Source organism: Eublepharis macularius, chromosome 15 (genome assembly GCF_028583425.1).
Source record: "Eublepharis macularius isolate TG4126 chromosome 15, MPM_Emac_v1.0, whole genome shotgun sequence".
Classification (NCBI taxonomy): Eukaryota; Metazoa; Chordata; class Lepidosauria; order Squamata; family Eublepharidae; genus Eublepharis; species Eublepharis macularius.
Window position 1 is genome coordinate 51,202,665 of NC_072804.1, and position 15,911 is coordinate 51,218,575.

The 15,911-nt window shown below is 47.0% G+C and overlaps 1 protein-coding gene across 1 annotated transcript; it reads right to left on the reverse strand.

Moving 5' to 3' along the window:
- Nucleotides 1–5,211: 5,211 nt before the first annotated feature.
- LOC129342982 (adenosine receptor A2b-like) lies at nucleotides 5,212–8,654 on the reverse strand. The gene is made up of 2 exons (XM_054998940.1): nucleotides 8,329–8,654; nucleotides 5,212–5,953 (listed from the first exon to the last, which is right to left on the reverse strand). The coding sequence occupies exons 1-2, from the start codon at nucleotides 8,652–8,654 to the stop codon at nucleotides 5,212–5,214; spliced, it is 1,068 nt and encodes a 355-aa protein (XP_054854915.1).
- Nucleotides 8,655–15,911: the final 7,257 nt, after the last annotated feature.

Below are 15,911 nucleotides of genomic sequence, written 5' to 3' on the forward strand. Positions count from 1 at the left end.
CACCTGAGACTGAAGGCTGATTACACAGTTGAGTCCATTTCAATAAACAATGTACTAGGGTCTATGATTGCAAATTTCCAGAGATTTAAAACCAGCAGAATTCTAACACAGAGCTGAAGAAATGCTGGAACAGAGCATAAGTGATTCTGTGGCTATACTAGAGTCAGTGGGACTTACTTTTAAGTTAACCAGTATAGGATCTGGGTTACTGAGGCCACAATCCTATGCACTTTTTCTCACCGGTAGTTGCACTGCAGACAGTGAGATTCATATTTAAGTCAGCATGCCCCGGGTCACTCGATAGTACAATACTATGGGTCAGGGCTTTTTTTCTGGGAAAAGAGGTGGTGGAACTCAGTGGGTTGCCCTCGGAGAAAATGGTCACAGGGCTGGTGGCCCCGCCTCCTGATTTCCAGACAGAGGGGAGTTTAGATTGCCCTCCATGACACTGCAGCAGTGCCAAGGGCAATCTAAACTCCCCTCTGTCTGGAGATCAGGGGGTGGGGACACCGGCCATGTGACCATTTTCGCCGAGGGCAATTTAAACTTTAAAAAACTCCCCCCTTGTTCCAGCTAACCCAAAGTGACGTCATTATGTGGACCTGAGTTCCACCACCGAGTTCCACCACCTCTTTTCCCAGAAAAAAAGCCCTGCCTATCATTAACAGACTTGCTCTGATCCTGCAAAATGGAGGACGTGGCTTCTTTTTATTGAGTCAAGCCATCTCGTTTTAGGTCTTCCGCTTTCCACTTTGCCTAGCATTATTGCCTTTTCCAGAGAATCTTGCCTTCTCAAGATGTGACCAAAGTACGATAGCCTTAGTCTGGTCATTTTAGCTTCTAGGGAGAATTCAGGCTTGATGATTTGATCTAGTACCCACATTTGTCTCTTGGGCTGTCTACAAAACTCTCCTCCAGCACCACATTTCAAATGAATCCATTTTCTTCCTGTCTGCTTTCTTCACTGTCCAACTTGCACATTTATACATAGTAATGGGGAATACCATAATTTGGATTATCTTGATCTTGGTTCCCCGAAAGACATCTTTATCTTTTAGGATCTTATCTAGCTCACTCGCAGCTGCTGTTCAAAACTTGTTTTAATTGATATGTTTTTGCTGGCCCCTTTACCTTAAAACTCAACATGGCAGGGCATGCACATTATATCCCTTCTCCAGTCACTCCACTGGCTGCCCATCAGCTACCAGACTCAGTTCAAGGTACTGGCCATCACCAATAAAACGTTTCACAGCCTTGGAGCCTCATATCTTCAAGACGACCTCTTCTTCTCCACCACGGCAACTTTGCTCATCTGTGCAGGGCTTTCTGCCGGTCCTGCCCTGCAAACGGGCAAGATCGACCACCGCTTGTGCCCGTGCCTTCTCTGTTACGGCTGCCACCTTGTGGAATAGAATAGCTTGCCTTAGGTGGTCAGAACGGCTCCCACACTTCTGTCATTCCAAAACTGTGTAATTTGAGTTGTTCCGGAAGGCATTTTTATAAAGGAGATTAGCTATATTTAGGGTTGCTAACCTCCAGGTGGTGGCTGAAGATCTCCCAGAATTACAATTGATCTCTAGATCCAGAGGAGTTAGCCGTGTTAGTCTGTAGTTGCTAAATAGTAAAGAGTCCGGTAGCACCTTTAAGACTGACCAACTTATTTGTAGCATAAGCTTTTGAGAACCACATTTCTCTTCATCAGATGCATCTGATGAAGAGAGCTGTGGTTCTCAAAAGCTTACGCTATAAATAAGTTGGTTAGTCTTAAAGGTGCTACTGGACTCTTTACAATTCATCTCTAGGCCACAAAGATCAGTTCCCTGGAGAAAATGGCTGCTTTGGAGCATGTACTCTGGGGCATTATGCCATGCTGAGGTCTAAACCCCCCCTTCCCCAGGCTCCACCTACCCCCCCACCCCCAAATCTCCAGGAATTTCCCAACCTGGAGCTGGCAACACTAGCTATATTACAACAGATGTTTCAAGGAAAGGAACAGGTCTGTGGACTTCACTACTATATGGCATGTGTTATCTATTGCTATATGCTTTATCTTGTTCTCAGTGTATTATATTTCTACTTAAGTAATAATACCATTTACTGCTTGTTTAAAATGCCAGGCTAATTATGCCAGGCTTAATTACTTATGCTTTGTTCAGTTTTCTACTTGTTTCGGATTTCTGCAATCCTAGTCCTATTTCATTGCTTATTATTTATTTACTTATTTATTTATTTATTTTATTTATTCAATTTATATACCGCCCATCCCCAGGGGCTCTGGGCGGTGAACAGTTAAAATCGATAAAAACAAAAACTAAAATCAATATATAAATAATAAAACAAATTAACAAGGTGCAGTGGTGGGGAGAACCTTCCCCACCCCAAAGGTGGGAGGCCGACATGGCACCGCCCCCTTCAATCTTATCCTGTAATTATGTCTTATCCTGTAATCTTCCTTGTATCTCAGTGAGAAAGGCAGACTAGAAATAACTTAAAGAAATAAATAGTAAATAAAATATTTTTTTTTAAAAAAATAAATAGTAAATAAAATAAAATGTAGCTGTTCTATTATGGGAAGCACTCACTCATTCATTCTTCTGGGGATAGGGTTTCCAGGTCCCTGTACCCTCCCAGCGAGGGGCGGGGCAGGACTTACCTGTAGTAGTCTCCTTGTGTGTGCACTTCTGGAGAGGTGTGATATCACTTCCAGGAAGTGATGTTATCACACCAGCCACAGGTGTGCGCCTGTGTTTTGCATGGGGCGAATTCTGGTCCGTTTGGAGCCAAAATTGGCCCCAGCGAAGCACAGGAGCACGTCTGCACAATGAAGTCACTCCAGGAAGTGATATAGTCACACCCCATGGGGAGTGTGCCCAGTGCACACTATCCCATGTTGCTTGCAAGTAGCAAGCGATTTGGGGGGGGAGGTGTTGCCACCTCCTGCCGACCACCAGCAATTGGCAGGCAATCGAGCAAACCCCTGGAGATTGCCCACCACTGACGGGCAACTGGGAAGCCTATCTGGGGAGCTTGACTTTCCCTTGGCTCAAAACTGTTCATAGGCATGAGCATGCAGAAATATTCTGAACATGTATAAGAACCAATGATCTACAACCCAAACCACTTTGTGTCCTTTCCTCCAGTCCCTGACCTGTCCTGATTTTTTTCCCCCTGTGGCTTTGTGTCCTTCCTTCCTTTCTTTTGGAGTCTTTTACCTTCTTTTTAAAAAGATAAAAGTAAGGTTTATGGCACTGGATTTTAACCAGAATCAATTTCATGAACGTTATTCAAAGTTCTAAAAATACCGAGGGCCAAGCTGTAGCCTTTGTTCAAATAATGGGTTTTATCGGCAATTGCTGATGTCCATTATGTGCTCTTAATGCCGCAATATTCAATCGCTCGGTGCAGTTCAGTTCCTTCGTTTTCAATAATTGCTTTGTGGGTGGAAATGATTTTCCTATTGCTGTCTTAAGCGGGGCTTTCTCAAACGGCACTTAGCCGCCAGGACCAAAGGTAGACAAAGAACACAGGCAGGAGCCAGTCAACAAAAAAAAAAGGGGGGGGGAGGCAGATTTGCAAGGGAGAGCAGTACTTCATCTGTGCCTTTAGTGTTTTGCACAAAGAGAGGGGATTTCAGGAGATACACCTGTTCTCTCTCTTCCCTCCTAATGCCGGAGGAGGAGAGGATTAAACCTTCTCTTCTGCACCATTTCCCCAATCTGAAACGGCTGCAGTGAGCTGGTGTTTGACCTGCTGGAGAAAATACGGGTAGCGCGCCGGCTACTCAAATACTTAATAACAGCTCCCTGGGTCCAAATGACAAGGGAAGGCTTAATTCTCCCCTGCCACAGTCCTCCTGATCAGAACTGAACGCCCACACATCTGATACTGGTCACTCTGAAGCTGCTCACTCTGATCATAGGAATCTCAGCCTTGCATCTTGTTTGGTCCCGAGAGTAAAAGCCCCACCTCTCACCCCCCCACCCCCTGTCCAGTAGAGTGTAGCAGAACAAAATGCATGCTGTCACATCATGGCTTACCCTCCAACACTGTACATTTTAATAAGGCCGCATTGCAACCGCTTCCAACCATTTTTCATACAATTTCTCCTCTTTCCCCTGTCCACAATTAAACATTGCTGGACCTTATTCTTCCAAGCATCCATTGCCCAAAGCAGAGACTTGGTTTTGACTTTCCTTCATCTCATTGGGGCAGAAGGTGTTTCAGAAGTGCCTGGGGCAGATCATCTTTGTGTCTTCAGGGAGCCCTGCATTACACAAAGAAAGGAGGCTCGGCTTGGAACCTCCGGAGGATTTGTGATTGGCCCCATCCTGGGACCCGAGGCAGCATTCCATAACTCCCCACAGGCTCATCAGGTCGGAGGCCCCAGCCTTTGAGAACAGCAAATCTAGTAGCTCCCACTTAACAACATTTAAGGAAGCTTGACTCTCAAAAGCTCTTACCCTGGAAATCTTGCTGGTTTTTAAGGTGTTACTGGGCTCGAATCTTGAACATTAAAAAAAGGTATTGCAACAGGCACAAATAGGGCAACCATTTACTCAAAATTAAGAACATTGGTGGATCGGACGAGTGGTCTATTTAGTCCAGCATCCTGCTTCATACAGCAGACAGCCAGTTGCCCCAGCAGCCCACAGAATCAATTGGTGCTGTCCCTGGTAAATAAGGATCTCTACACCATTGTCCTGCCCTGCCCTGGATAGCCCAGGTGAGCCTGATCTCGTCAGATCTCAGAAGCTAAGTAGGATCGGCCTTGGTTAGTAATTGGATGGGTGAGCTCCAGCAAAGACCAGAGTTGCAGAGGCAGGCAATGGCAAACTATCTCTGTTAGTCTATTGCCGTGAAAATCCCACCAAGGTGTGCCATGTCTGCTATAACTTGAGGGCACTCACCACCACCACCACCACCACCACCACCACCACAGCTTTGGTCATTGGGTTCTGAGTTTCCCCACCCCCATAAATAAAGCAGGATGTGTACAGGGCAAGTCAGAGAACAACTGAAATGTCCACTTCACCCTCTTGTTGCATGTAGAAATCCAGCCATGAGTTGTAGTATCAGGAGAAACAGAGCTGATATGCAGAGAGTTTCAGCATAAAATCCCAAGTCACTGCCGTAGGAGTCAAATAAGAACGACGAGAGGTTTCTTATCTACTGGTCGTTGCGTTAGGTAGGCAGTGGTGGGTTTTCTATGTTTCAGCTTTTGGGATGGACTTTGGGATTGGGAAAACAGCAGGCACGTAGCTTGGGCCAGTGCAGGACATGATGGAGGAACACAGACTGGAGAGCCAGTCCAAAGTCCTTCTTCCTCATGGCATAGATGAGTGGGTTGGCCAAGGAGTTCAGGTGGGAGAGCAAGATAGCCAAGTGGTCCAGTGACTCATAGCGCTGACAGGTGGGGCACAGGAGCTGGACGCAATAGAGGACATGCAAGGGCACCCAGCAAATGCAGAAGACCCCTACCAAGAGGAAGAGGGTGCGGGCTGTCTGTATTTCCCCTCTCTTGGCTGCCCAAAGAGCCTGGGACTGGAAATGGCCACGGACAACCCGGAAGAGGTCGATGTAGATGCCCAACATGGCCGCCAGGGGCAGCAAGGTACAGGTGAAGAAGACAAAGTAGACGAGATACTCCGGGCTGAAAATGGAACTGAAGGAACAGCGGCCTATGTGCCCCTGATGGATCTCGCTGTAGTTGAAATTCTGGCGGGGTCCTGGATAAACCTTTGAGAGGGAGCCTGCATATGGAAGATCAGGGGCGAGGATGACGAAGGCAACCCTCTCCGAGGGGAAGCTGACCGCCATGGTTTTGTTGCTGACCTCCCCGTATTGCTGAAAGCGATTCCAGCCCATCATTGGGGAGAGACCTATCAGGAGTGATAGCAACCAGCAGATGACCACAAGGACCGTCACTCGTCCCTTCTTCACGTGTCTGGCATAACTGTCCAAGGAAAGAACGTCATGAATGTCAGACATTAGCCAAACAGTCCTACCTTCCTGCCATCACCAGGGCCGTATTATTCATAAGGCTGACTAGGCCGAAGCCTAGGTCAGGGCCGTATTATTCATAAGGCTGACTAGGCCGAAGCCTAGGGTCCCCACAGGGACTAGGGGCCCATCAATTTTTTTTGCTAAGCCACACCCCAATATAAATTACAATTAATTGATTCTCTTATATAACCTCTATTAATAAGATAATTAACTGCTTCCTTATTGAAGAGAAACAAATTGTCTCATATTAAAACAATTATCCATAGATTATATATTTTAATAAATAATAAAAATTTTATTCACTTCAAAATATTAAAGTATTGAATAATTATACCCCCAAAATGTGCTTTCTTAAAGAATTGTACTTGCACAATAAAAATATTTTTAAAATTGTGAATAGAATTCTTCAGGAGACCCTCACAATGGATATAGGGCTATGCACTCCGGTCTAGTATCTGCCGTACCAGTAGGGTTGTCAGGCCCCCTCAAGCTCCCAGCAGGGGATCGGGGCCTGGCCCTTACCTCTGTCCTACCGGGGGGGGTGCGTACGCGCGAAGGATGATGACGTCACTTCCGGGAAGTGACGTCATCATGCTGAGCATTCCACGCCCCTAGCGCACCCACACTCCGCAGGGGCTCACGTTGGGGGCTGCTGTGGAGCGCAGGAACGCTCCTGCACTCCATAGAGGCCCAAAACGCGCCCACTGCGCCACGGCATTTTGGCATGGATCTGGCCCGTTTTGGGATGCTGCGGCACACAGGAGAGCTCCTGCGCCCCACAGCTGCTCAAAATGGGCCGAATCCAGGCCAAAACGGGGCCGTTTTGAGGCACTGTGGAGCGCCGCAGTGCCTCAAAACGGGCCCGATCCGTGGGAGCGCGCAGCTCCACAGGGGAGTGTGCACGGAGGGTGCGCCCCCCCGTTGGCCAGGTAAGTGGGGGCAGGGTGTGGGGGGCGAGAGCGGGGGATCCCCCGCACCCACTGGGGGTCTGGCACCCCTATGTACCAGGGTCAGGCTGTCAGCTGCTGTGGAGTGAAAGACTGAAGTTCCGGAGGGGGCCCAAAATATCTGAAAGACTAGGGGCCCAGCCATGGGTTAATGCAGCCCTGGCCACCACCCTAAACTGGGTTGCCTCCTGGGACTCAAGGACTCCTGCCAAACCCTAACAAAAGGTTTTTTTTATCCAACCCAATTGCCTACCAAGTGGGAAAACTCATTCTAAAGGCCTTGACAGCTGTGGTGCAAGTTTTACTGATTTATTCATTTTCTTTCCCCCCATATATAACTTTATTTAAAAGAAGAAGAAAGACAATAGAAAGTGCAGAAAGAATCTTAGAATATAAAATAATAGGTTCAAGCAACAACATAAAATATAAGCAAGATATATAATAATAAATAATAATATTCAATTTATATACCGCCATTCAGGACAACTTAACTCCCACTCAGAGTGATTTACAAAGTATGTTGTTATTATCCTCACGACAATCACCCTGTGAGGTGGGTGGGGCTGAGAGAGCTCTGAGAGAGCTGTGACTGACCCAAGGTCACCCAGCTGGCACAGCTAAATTTTGTAATATTATTCCTCTTCCTCTCCTTAATTACTTATATCCAAAATGTTATACTCAACATTCTATATTCAGTCATATATATCACATTTTATAGTCAACATTTTTAAGCTGTTGATTTTAGAATTGATCTATATCTATATTAACTATCTTTAATTTTTCTTAATTTCCAGCTACGTATTCACTTTATTTATACCCCACTGGGGTCCCAACAGCTTCCATTTATCCTCACAACAACCCTACGATGCGGGCTGTTTTATTCATTTATTTATTTTAAGGTCATAAACTTCCTGCTGGAGGCAGGAGATCTTCCATCCCAGCTCTCGTTGCTCAGCTGGGCAGTGGGAGGAAGACCCAGAAGTGATATCATCATGCCAGGTGATGCTCTAGCATTTGCCCAAAACTCTATGGTTATATAATAGAATTTTGAGTGAATGCATCACTACCCCCCAAGCATGATGATGTCACTTCTGCGTCGCCCTGAAAGTGACACCATTGCACCAGGGATGCCAATTTCCTCTCCAAACCAGATGCCCCTTCTGGAAGCCAGAACGGAAAAAAAAGGTGATATTTCCATGAGCGCCATCACCAATCCTTCCCTGGGAGAAACAAACACCCTTGTAATCTGCCTGTATACTAGGGAAGCAACGTCAGCAATGTGCCTGTGGTCTTTACCATGATATTGCTGATGTGGTTTCCCTATTACGCAAGAATGACTGATGGGGTGAGCATTTGGGGAGCCCATGGTCCGACTTACCTGTTGGGCAGCCTGATTTTCACGTGCGCGTTGATGGCGATGACCAACAAGAGAAGGATCGAGAACTGGGTAGTAACCAGTGGGAAACAAGTGAGGAAGAGGCACGTGTAGAAGCACAGGGTGTATTCCATGCTGAGCACCACGGAGAATGGGATGGCCAAGGCCCCCACGCCTAGATCGGCCACCGCCAGCCACATGATTAGGTAGTTAGTGACGCGCCTCAGTTCTTTGTGCAGGTAGATGGTGGCACACACCAGCAGGTTGGTGGAGACAATGGCCGCAGCCAAGAGGCTTTCAAGAATCACAAAACCGAAGTACACATCCATGATGGGCCACGTGGTTGTTGTCGGCCACGTGGCACCAAGTGCGTAGCTTCCTAGCCCCTGCAGAGAAAGACCCTTCTTAGACAGAATGGTCCCCCCTAAGAACCAAATGTTTTCAAAGCGGCTTTCCTTAAATCTACAGAGGACCTATACGGAGACATCCCTGCCTGTCTCTCTGTCTTGTCTTTCCCAGCAGGTCTGTCCAGCTCCCTCCCAGGCCGTCATGGCTGCGATAAGCCATCTCTTGTTTGCCGAGCATTCGGGTAGCAAATAAATCAGAGTGGTCACGGGTACGAAGCAGCCCTTCATGCAGGCTGATGCATTTTCCACGCATGGATTAGAGGCGTCTCTCACTAAAGCAGGGAAATCAATGCTCAGGTTGAAATAAACTTGAGCGGCAGTAAAAAAATAAATCCCACATCAAAAACAAAATTTGCCAATGGAAATTTTCACACCAACACATTCGGTGTCTATGTTTTAAATTGGATGCATGTGGTTTAAATATGGAATGATTTTTTAAAGATGTTCTTTCCCCCTAAATGCCCTGGTCTGCACTGCCCAGGTAAGCCTGATCTCCTCAGATCTCAGAAGCTAAGCAGGGGCAGACTTGGTTAGTGATTGGATGGGAGACCTCCAACGAAGACCAGGGTTGCAGAGGCAGGCAATGGTCAACCACCTCTGTTCGTCTCTTGCCATGAAAACCCCATCAGGGTCGCCATAAGTCAGCTATGATTTGAGGACACTCTCCATTCCACTCCCCCCACCCAAATATGATGTTTAGCTTTCAGTTCACAGTTTCCTTTGTGGCAGTCCAACGATCAGTGTCACAAGGAAAGATGCCCTTTTAAAACTCAAGTCTTTCCCCCAGGGACCATAGGGGACCAGATTAGGACATCCAGTGAGTTTCATGTACAGATGTGGTCTCAAAGAGATGCTTCACTAAAGGGTTAGGAACCACAGACTTCACCACTATGTTGCCTTACACACTGTCTGTTGCTTTAAGTATGTGTTCCTATGTACTACCTGTTGCTTTAAGTATGACCCTACTGGGTAGTTCTATGTTTTCTGTCAGTCCCAGAATTGCTTATGCTCTGTTTCAGCATCTCTTCAACTCTGTATTGGATTTTTGCTAATGTCATGTCTTTGTAAACTTGCATTTATTAAGCCTATGGCATTGTTTATTGAAATGTCCTCGATATTGACTCACACTATGTAATCGGCCTTGAATCTCGGAGCTAAGCTACAAGAGACCAATTACACGAGGAGGAGCACATGAAGGGAGTCGCAATGTTAGCCAGGAAGCTGAGTTTTAAAAGAGATGGGCAGGCTTTGTTAATTTCCCCTCTCTACAGAGCCAAGGAGATAGCTGCTCAGAGGGTTGGTTTATTTCCTCCTCACCTCTCAGAAGGGGAGGCGAAACTGACCTAGCCTTCAGGAGGCAAAGAGGAAATTAACAAACCCTCTGAGCAGGATCCCCCTGGCTCTGTAGAGAGGGGAAATTGACAAAGCCTTCCGATCTCTTTTAAAACTCAGCTTCCCGGCTAACACTGCCACTCCCTTCACGTGCTCCTCCTCGTGTAATCCGTCTCTTGTAGCTTGGCTCTCAGTAAGATAGGCAGGATATAAATGACATAATAACAACAATAACAGCAACAATAACAACAATATCTACTGGAGATGCCCTCTCTTCTTGTGATTCTTCTAAACTACCCGGGATTCAGGATACTGCTAACCCCCACTGCTGACATGCGCTTCCACCTCCTCTCCACCATCCATGCTACTTCTCCTTTGCCCCTCATTCCACATGCCCTTCTGTCCCCTCTCCCCAGTTCTGACTGCTACCGTTCTTCTTCCTTGACCCAGTATGTACACCTTGCTGCTGCTGCTTCTCCTCTATTTGCTTCAAGATCCATCCCCGCCTGCCACTTCAGCTCTGCTGCATCAGACGAAGAATCCAGCTCTTCCAGCATCCTGTAGCATCCATCAGGTGTCCCTAAAAAGCCAACATGTAGGGTACAGCCCTGTGGCGCAGAGTGGTAAGCGGCAGTACTGCAGCCCAAGCTCTGCTCATGACCTGAGTTCAATCCTGGCGGAAGGTGGGTTCAGGTAGCCAGCTCAGGGGTGACTCAGCCTTCCATCCTTCCGAAGTCTGTAAAATGAGTACCCAGTTTCCTGGGAGTAAAGTGTAGATGACTGGGGAAGGCAATGGCAAACCACCCCATAACAAAAAGTCTGCCAAGAAAACGTCGTGATGCGACATCCCCCCCCCCATTGGTCAGTAATGACTCGGTGCTTGCACTTGGTGCTTGCACCTTTACCTTTTTAGGGTCCAGCAATCAAAGCCTTCCATATGCTGCTGTCCCCGTAGTCTGCCTCTTAACTTTTAGCCATCACAGCTAATAACCATCGAAGGACCTTCCCCATGAATTTGTCTAGTGTCCTTTGAAAGCCATCTATGCTCTTGTCCCTCACCATGTCTTGGAGCAATGAGTCCCGTCAGTGAAATGAGCAGTGTGTGAAGAAGCAACTGAAGCTACTGTCCAACCATTCCGCACACTTGGAGTTCTAGTATTATGGGAGAGGGAGAAATAGTCGTTTCTGGTCTGCTTTCCCTGTGCTCTTCCCCAGCATGTCGTCTTTGAGGGGGCATCAAAGACCCGGGTTGTGTTCCTTCTTCTCATTTCTGTTCAGCCACAGAAGCCTGGTTGCAAATGTAGTTGCATGCAATCGCATATGCAACCCCGCTTAGTTCTCGTGGCCCCTTCTTGCATGCCCAGGGTAATGCCAATCGCCACCTGTGGTCAAATAGCAATTTCCCCCAGGCCAGTTTGGCTAGGCATCCTGGCAGTGTTTTGCCATCATCTGAGCATGGAGCAAGGGTCACCGAGGGTGTGGGGGGAGGGAGTTGTGAATTTCCTGCACTGTGCAGAGGGTTGAACTAGATGACCCTGGAGTTTCCTTCCAACCCTATGATTCTTTGTGCAATTTTTTAAAAAAAAAAATTTAAAGGGAGATGGGCATTTTTAATCTATGCTGACGGAACTGCCTGACCTCCCCTCCAAAACCACTTTTGGGGGTCTGTTTGGAAGTTCTCCTGTGACCTCACAACCAGAGGTGTGTACTGTCGGAGCAACTCAGCAAAACAAACCTAAAAAGGGGGGAAAGGCAGGAATAACAGGCTGTGCGGAAACAGCCCTGGTTATTTTTTCCTCTCTCCCCCCACCCTCCAACTCAGTTTAGAATCTCCAGTTCATTTTAATTGTTGGTTCATATTATCACGGCAGCAATGGGGAAGAGACAGAACTGAACGCTCCGCTCCCTTCCATGAATGTGCTCAGTCTGTCTCTGATGGGTATTTCACAAATCAGGTGCACCTCCTGAAGCCCCCGTCCTCCTGGCAATTTTTCTAATTATTAGCAAAAATACAGCACTTCGGGGAAAAGAAATGCATGGATACATGAGGCAAGCTGGTTAGGAGCCCAACGACGTTCGTAGGTCTGCACAGATTGCTAACTGCGCTCTTTGGAAACATGAGACCCATTAGAACCCAGAGGATAATCTGGCTGTCAAAATTGGCAGACTCTGGGAAAGGGTTTTTTCTCTCTTTCAAAGCAACCAAATCTCTTACTAATTCCCTGTTTCCAAGCACTTAATTTTATAGTCTTTAACATGAGTTATTCTTGTGCACATTAAAAATCATCACAACTGTCCACAGGGAACTTTCTCTTTGCAAACCCCACTAAACGAATGGAATTGGGTACTAGCAAGAGAGATTTTAATTTTCAGTGAGGACTGCAAACTAAAAGTTCATGGTGAACTAGACCCATTATTCCAGCTTGTTTGGCCCCATCAAACTGGGAGCACGAAGGAATTGATGATAGAGGAGTATTTTTCAAGATCTTTTTTTCCTCTGCTACAAGTGAGTCTTTAGATTCTGCTGCTGTGCTGTTAATTGCCCACAGAGGACTTAAAGCAACTCGCCAGTAACAGACTACAGGCATGGCAAGCAATACAAACATCAAACAAAGGGTTAATGCAAATTAGAAACAAAAATGAAAACACCCACATGGGCTAGTCCAGGCAGGTCGTTTGCCAAAACAGAAGCGGTAACCTTGATCCAGGCAATCTACCCAATAAAGTCAGTTATGAACACCAATTGTGTAAACTCTCCCTTGTATCTGTCAGAATGGACACAACCAGGGCTCATTTCGAGGGGGAACGTGCAGGAACGCAGTTCCGACAGTTCTCCAAAGAGGTCACATCAGGTGGCCCCGCCCACCTGACTTCCAGCCATTTTGGGCCCGTTTCGGCCTGGATTGGGGCCAAAACAGCCTGGATTGGATCGGTGCTAGGCAGCGGCACTGACCCGATCTGGGCTGAAACGGCCCCAAACCAGGCCCAAAAGGGCCCAAAATGGCCACTTTCAGTCATTTAGGCCCCCTTTTTGCTATTTTGAGCCCAATTTCAGCCCTGAATGGCCACGATTGGGTCCAAAACAGCCAGGATAGGTGATGTCAGGGGGTGTGGCATACGCAAATCAGTTATGCTAATGACACACTCCTGGTGATGTCAAGGGGCGTGGCATATGCTAATGAGTTATGCTAATGAGTTCCTCCACCTCTTTTTCTGTGAAATGACCCCTGGACACAACTATAAACTTTGAAAGTGCTCCGTGGCCCGGGACCCAAATAGGGTTACCAGCCTCCATGTGGTGGCTGGAGATCTCCCAGAATTACATCTGGTCTCCGCCAGAGATCAGTTCTGTTGGAGAAAATGGCAACGTCCCCAAACTCTGCCTTCTCCAGGCTCCACACCCACAAATCTTCAGGAATTTCCCAGCCAGGAGCCGGCAACCTTAGACCCAAGTATCGTCAAAACAATCTAAACAAGTCCCTAATTTCAGCTCTTCAAATCAGATCCTATTTCACACTTCTACAGTGCAGGAAGTAAGAACTGTAGTCATCAAATAGGATCACCGGCTCCAGGTTTGGGAATTGCTGTTGATTTGGGGTATGGAGCTCAGAGACGGCCAGGTTTGTGGAGGGGAAGAACCTCAGTGGACTATAATGCCATACAGTCCACCTTCCGAAGCAGCCATTTTCTCCAGGGGAACTGATCTCCACAGCCTGGAGATCATTTGTAATTCAGGGAGACGTCCAGCCACCACCTGGAGACTGGCACAACCCTATTGCCAAAAGCAAGACCAAGCTCTCCCCAATGTTATGGAACAAGCCAATCTCTGGCATTAGGGATGCCGTGTGACCCTGTTTGCTTTTAGAACAGGCTTCAAGGCACATTTTTTTCTCACTGGGTTTATAGAGCTGTCAGCTATAACCGAATGAAATGATCGATTTGGAGGCTTTCATTTCCGTTTTAATTGCATATTGCATTGGGTTTTACTCTTGACAACTGCTTTGAGCAGCAGGGAAGTAGATGGAAATACTTCCAATTAAATTAGAAACCATAATTCTCGGCTACCACCACCATCACAAATAACAAACGGAGGCTTGGAAGGAGGGTCTGATCCACGCCGTGCTCAGGGCAGCCACGCCGGCCCATCCACCCAGGCCTATAGCAGCCCCCATTGACCTTCCTTCCTTCCCGCTTTTAGTAGTAGGGAGCAATATATACACGCACACCCCCTACTGGCAGCAGTCTGCAATCCCACCAGACATCCCTCTCAAGGGCCATGAATGAATCCCAGAGATGTGCAACAGGTGAGGGCTAGTCTGCGTTGAGGGAAATTGCATTACTCTCAGTGCAATCCCAAACACATTTACTCCAGTCTAAGTCCATGGGCACAGACTGGAGTAATTCTCCTTAGGATTAGACTGTCAGAGATGTACTTCTTATAACCATCAAGCCGAGTTCTTGCACAGGCAAAACACATTTCCACGTCTGTCCTTGATTTGTTGTGCTCTGCTTTCTTCCCAAAGAGTTCAGGATGGCATCTGTTGCTCTATACCTCCCTCCCCCCCAATTTTATCTTGACAACCCAGAGAAGAAGATTAGGCAGGGAAAGTGTCTTTGGTCCATGATCACTCAGGGAGTTTCAAGGACATATAGGGATTTAAATCACGGTATTCCCCATACTTGTCTGTCCTGTAACCCAAGTTATGAGCAAATTATGGCCTTGGCCCCACCTACAGCTAGCAGAAGATTTTCATTTGGCACTCAAGCTTCGTAACAGTTTGTCAGGAGTATTATCAACCTGCCAGACCACAACATCAGCTAGAGCTTGCGGGAAACAATTAAGCAGACCAGGGCCTGGGAGCCATTAAGAACAGCCAATCGGAACAGCAGGCCACACCTGGGTCTCCATCTGCTTTTGAGGACTCTGAGTTGGATACTGGGAAGAGACTAAGGTTGCCAACCTCCAGGTAGGGCCTGGAGATCTCATGGAATCACACCTGATCTCCAGATGACAGAGATCAGTTCCCCTGGAGTAAATGGCTTCTTTGGAGGGTGGATTTCATGGCGTTATACTCTGTTGAGGCTTCTCCCTTCCCCAAATCCTGCCTTCCCCAGGCTCCACCTCCAAATCTCCAGGAATTTCCCAAGCCAGAGTTGGCAACCCTTGAATTCTTTTGAGGAGTCCTCAAAAGCAGGCAGAAACCCAGACATGGCTGGAAAATTTGCCCACATGGCCTGCTTAACTCTACAGTATATTGGCTCTCAATTCCTCCATGACACAAAAGGCATAGGACTGAACAAAGATGCTACTAATTTCAGATGCCCCGAAGCAGATATCTGCAATCTGTTGAAAAAGCAGGAAAATTTCCATTTGTAGCTAAACGCCATCTCGCCTGTGTCCACTAGAGGGCAGTGCAGGACAGCTGGTTCCCAACGCTTATAGCCGGTTTCAAAATCCAGCAATGAGAATAAATTACGCAAATAACAAAAATATGTAAACTGCCTGCTCTGCATACATTATTCTCATAACAAAATTCCAAATAATTTTAGCTTGTTTGTTGCAAGTACTGGAGGAGTGGGAAAAGGACAGGCAGCCGGCAGGGCAATGAAGACAACTCGCCTTTTGAAAGGTAGCACTTTTGAAAGGTGGCGAGAGCCTAAAAGTTAAAGAGCCTGGCCTCCCATTGGCATGAACAAATTCAGAGGCATTAAAAACATGAATGCACACACACAAACACGCATAAATGATGCTACCTTCATCTTTTGCAATAAAGCTGGTTTTATGGCTAAGGCAAAAACATCAACGTTCACATGGTTGTTGGGGGGTTTTCCGGGCTGTATTGCCGT

Excerpts from the sequence above, each read along its gene's own strand:
- LOC129342982 (XM_054998940.1), bottom strand. The coding sequence starts at position 8,654 with ATGGATGTGTACTTCGGTTTTGTGATTCTTGAAAGCCTCTTGGCTGCG. Across the intron at positions 5,954-8,328 it reads AAAATCAGGCTGCCCAACAG|TTATGCCAGACACGTGAAGA; the intron begins GTAAGTCGGACC and ends TTCCTTGGACAG.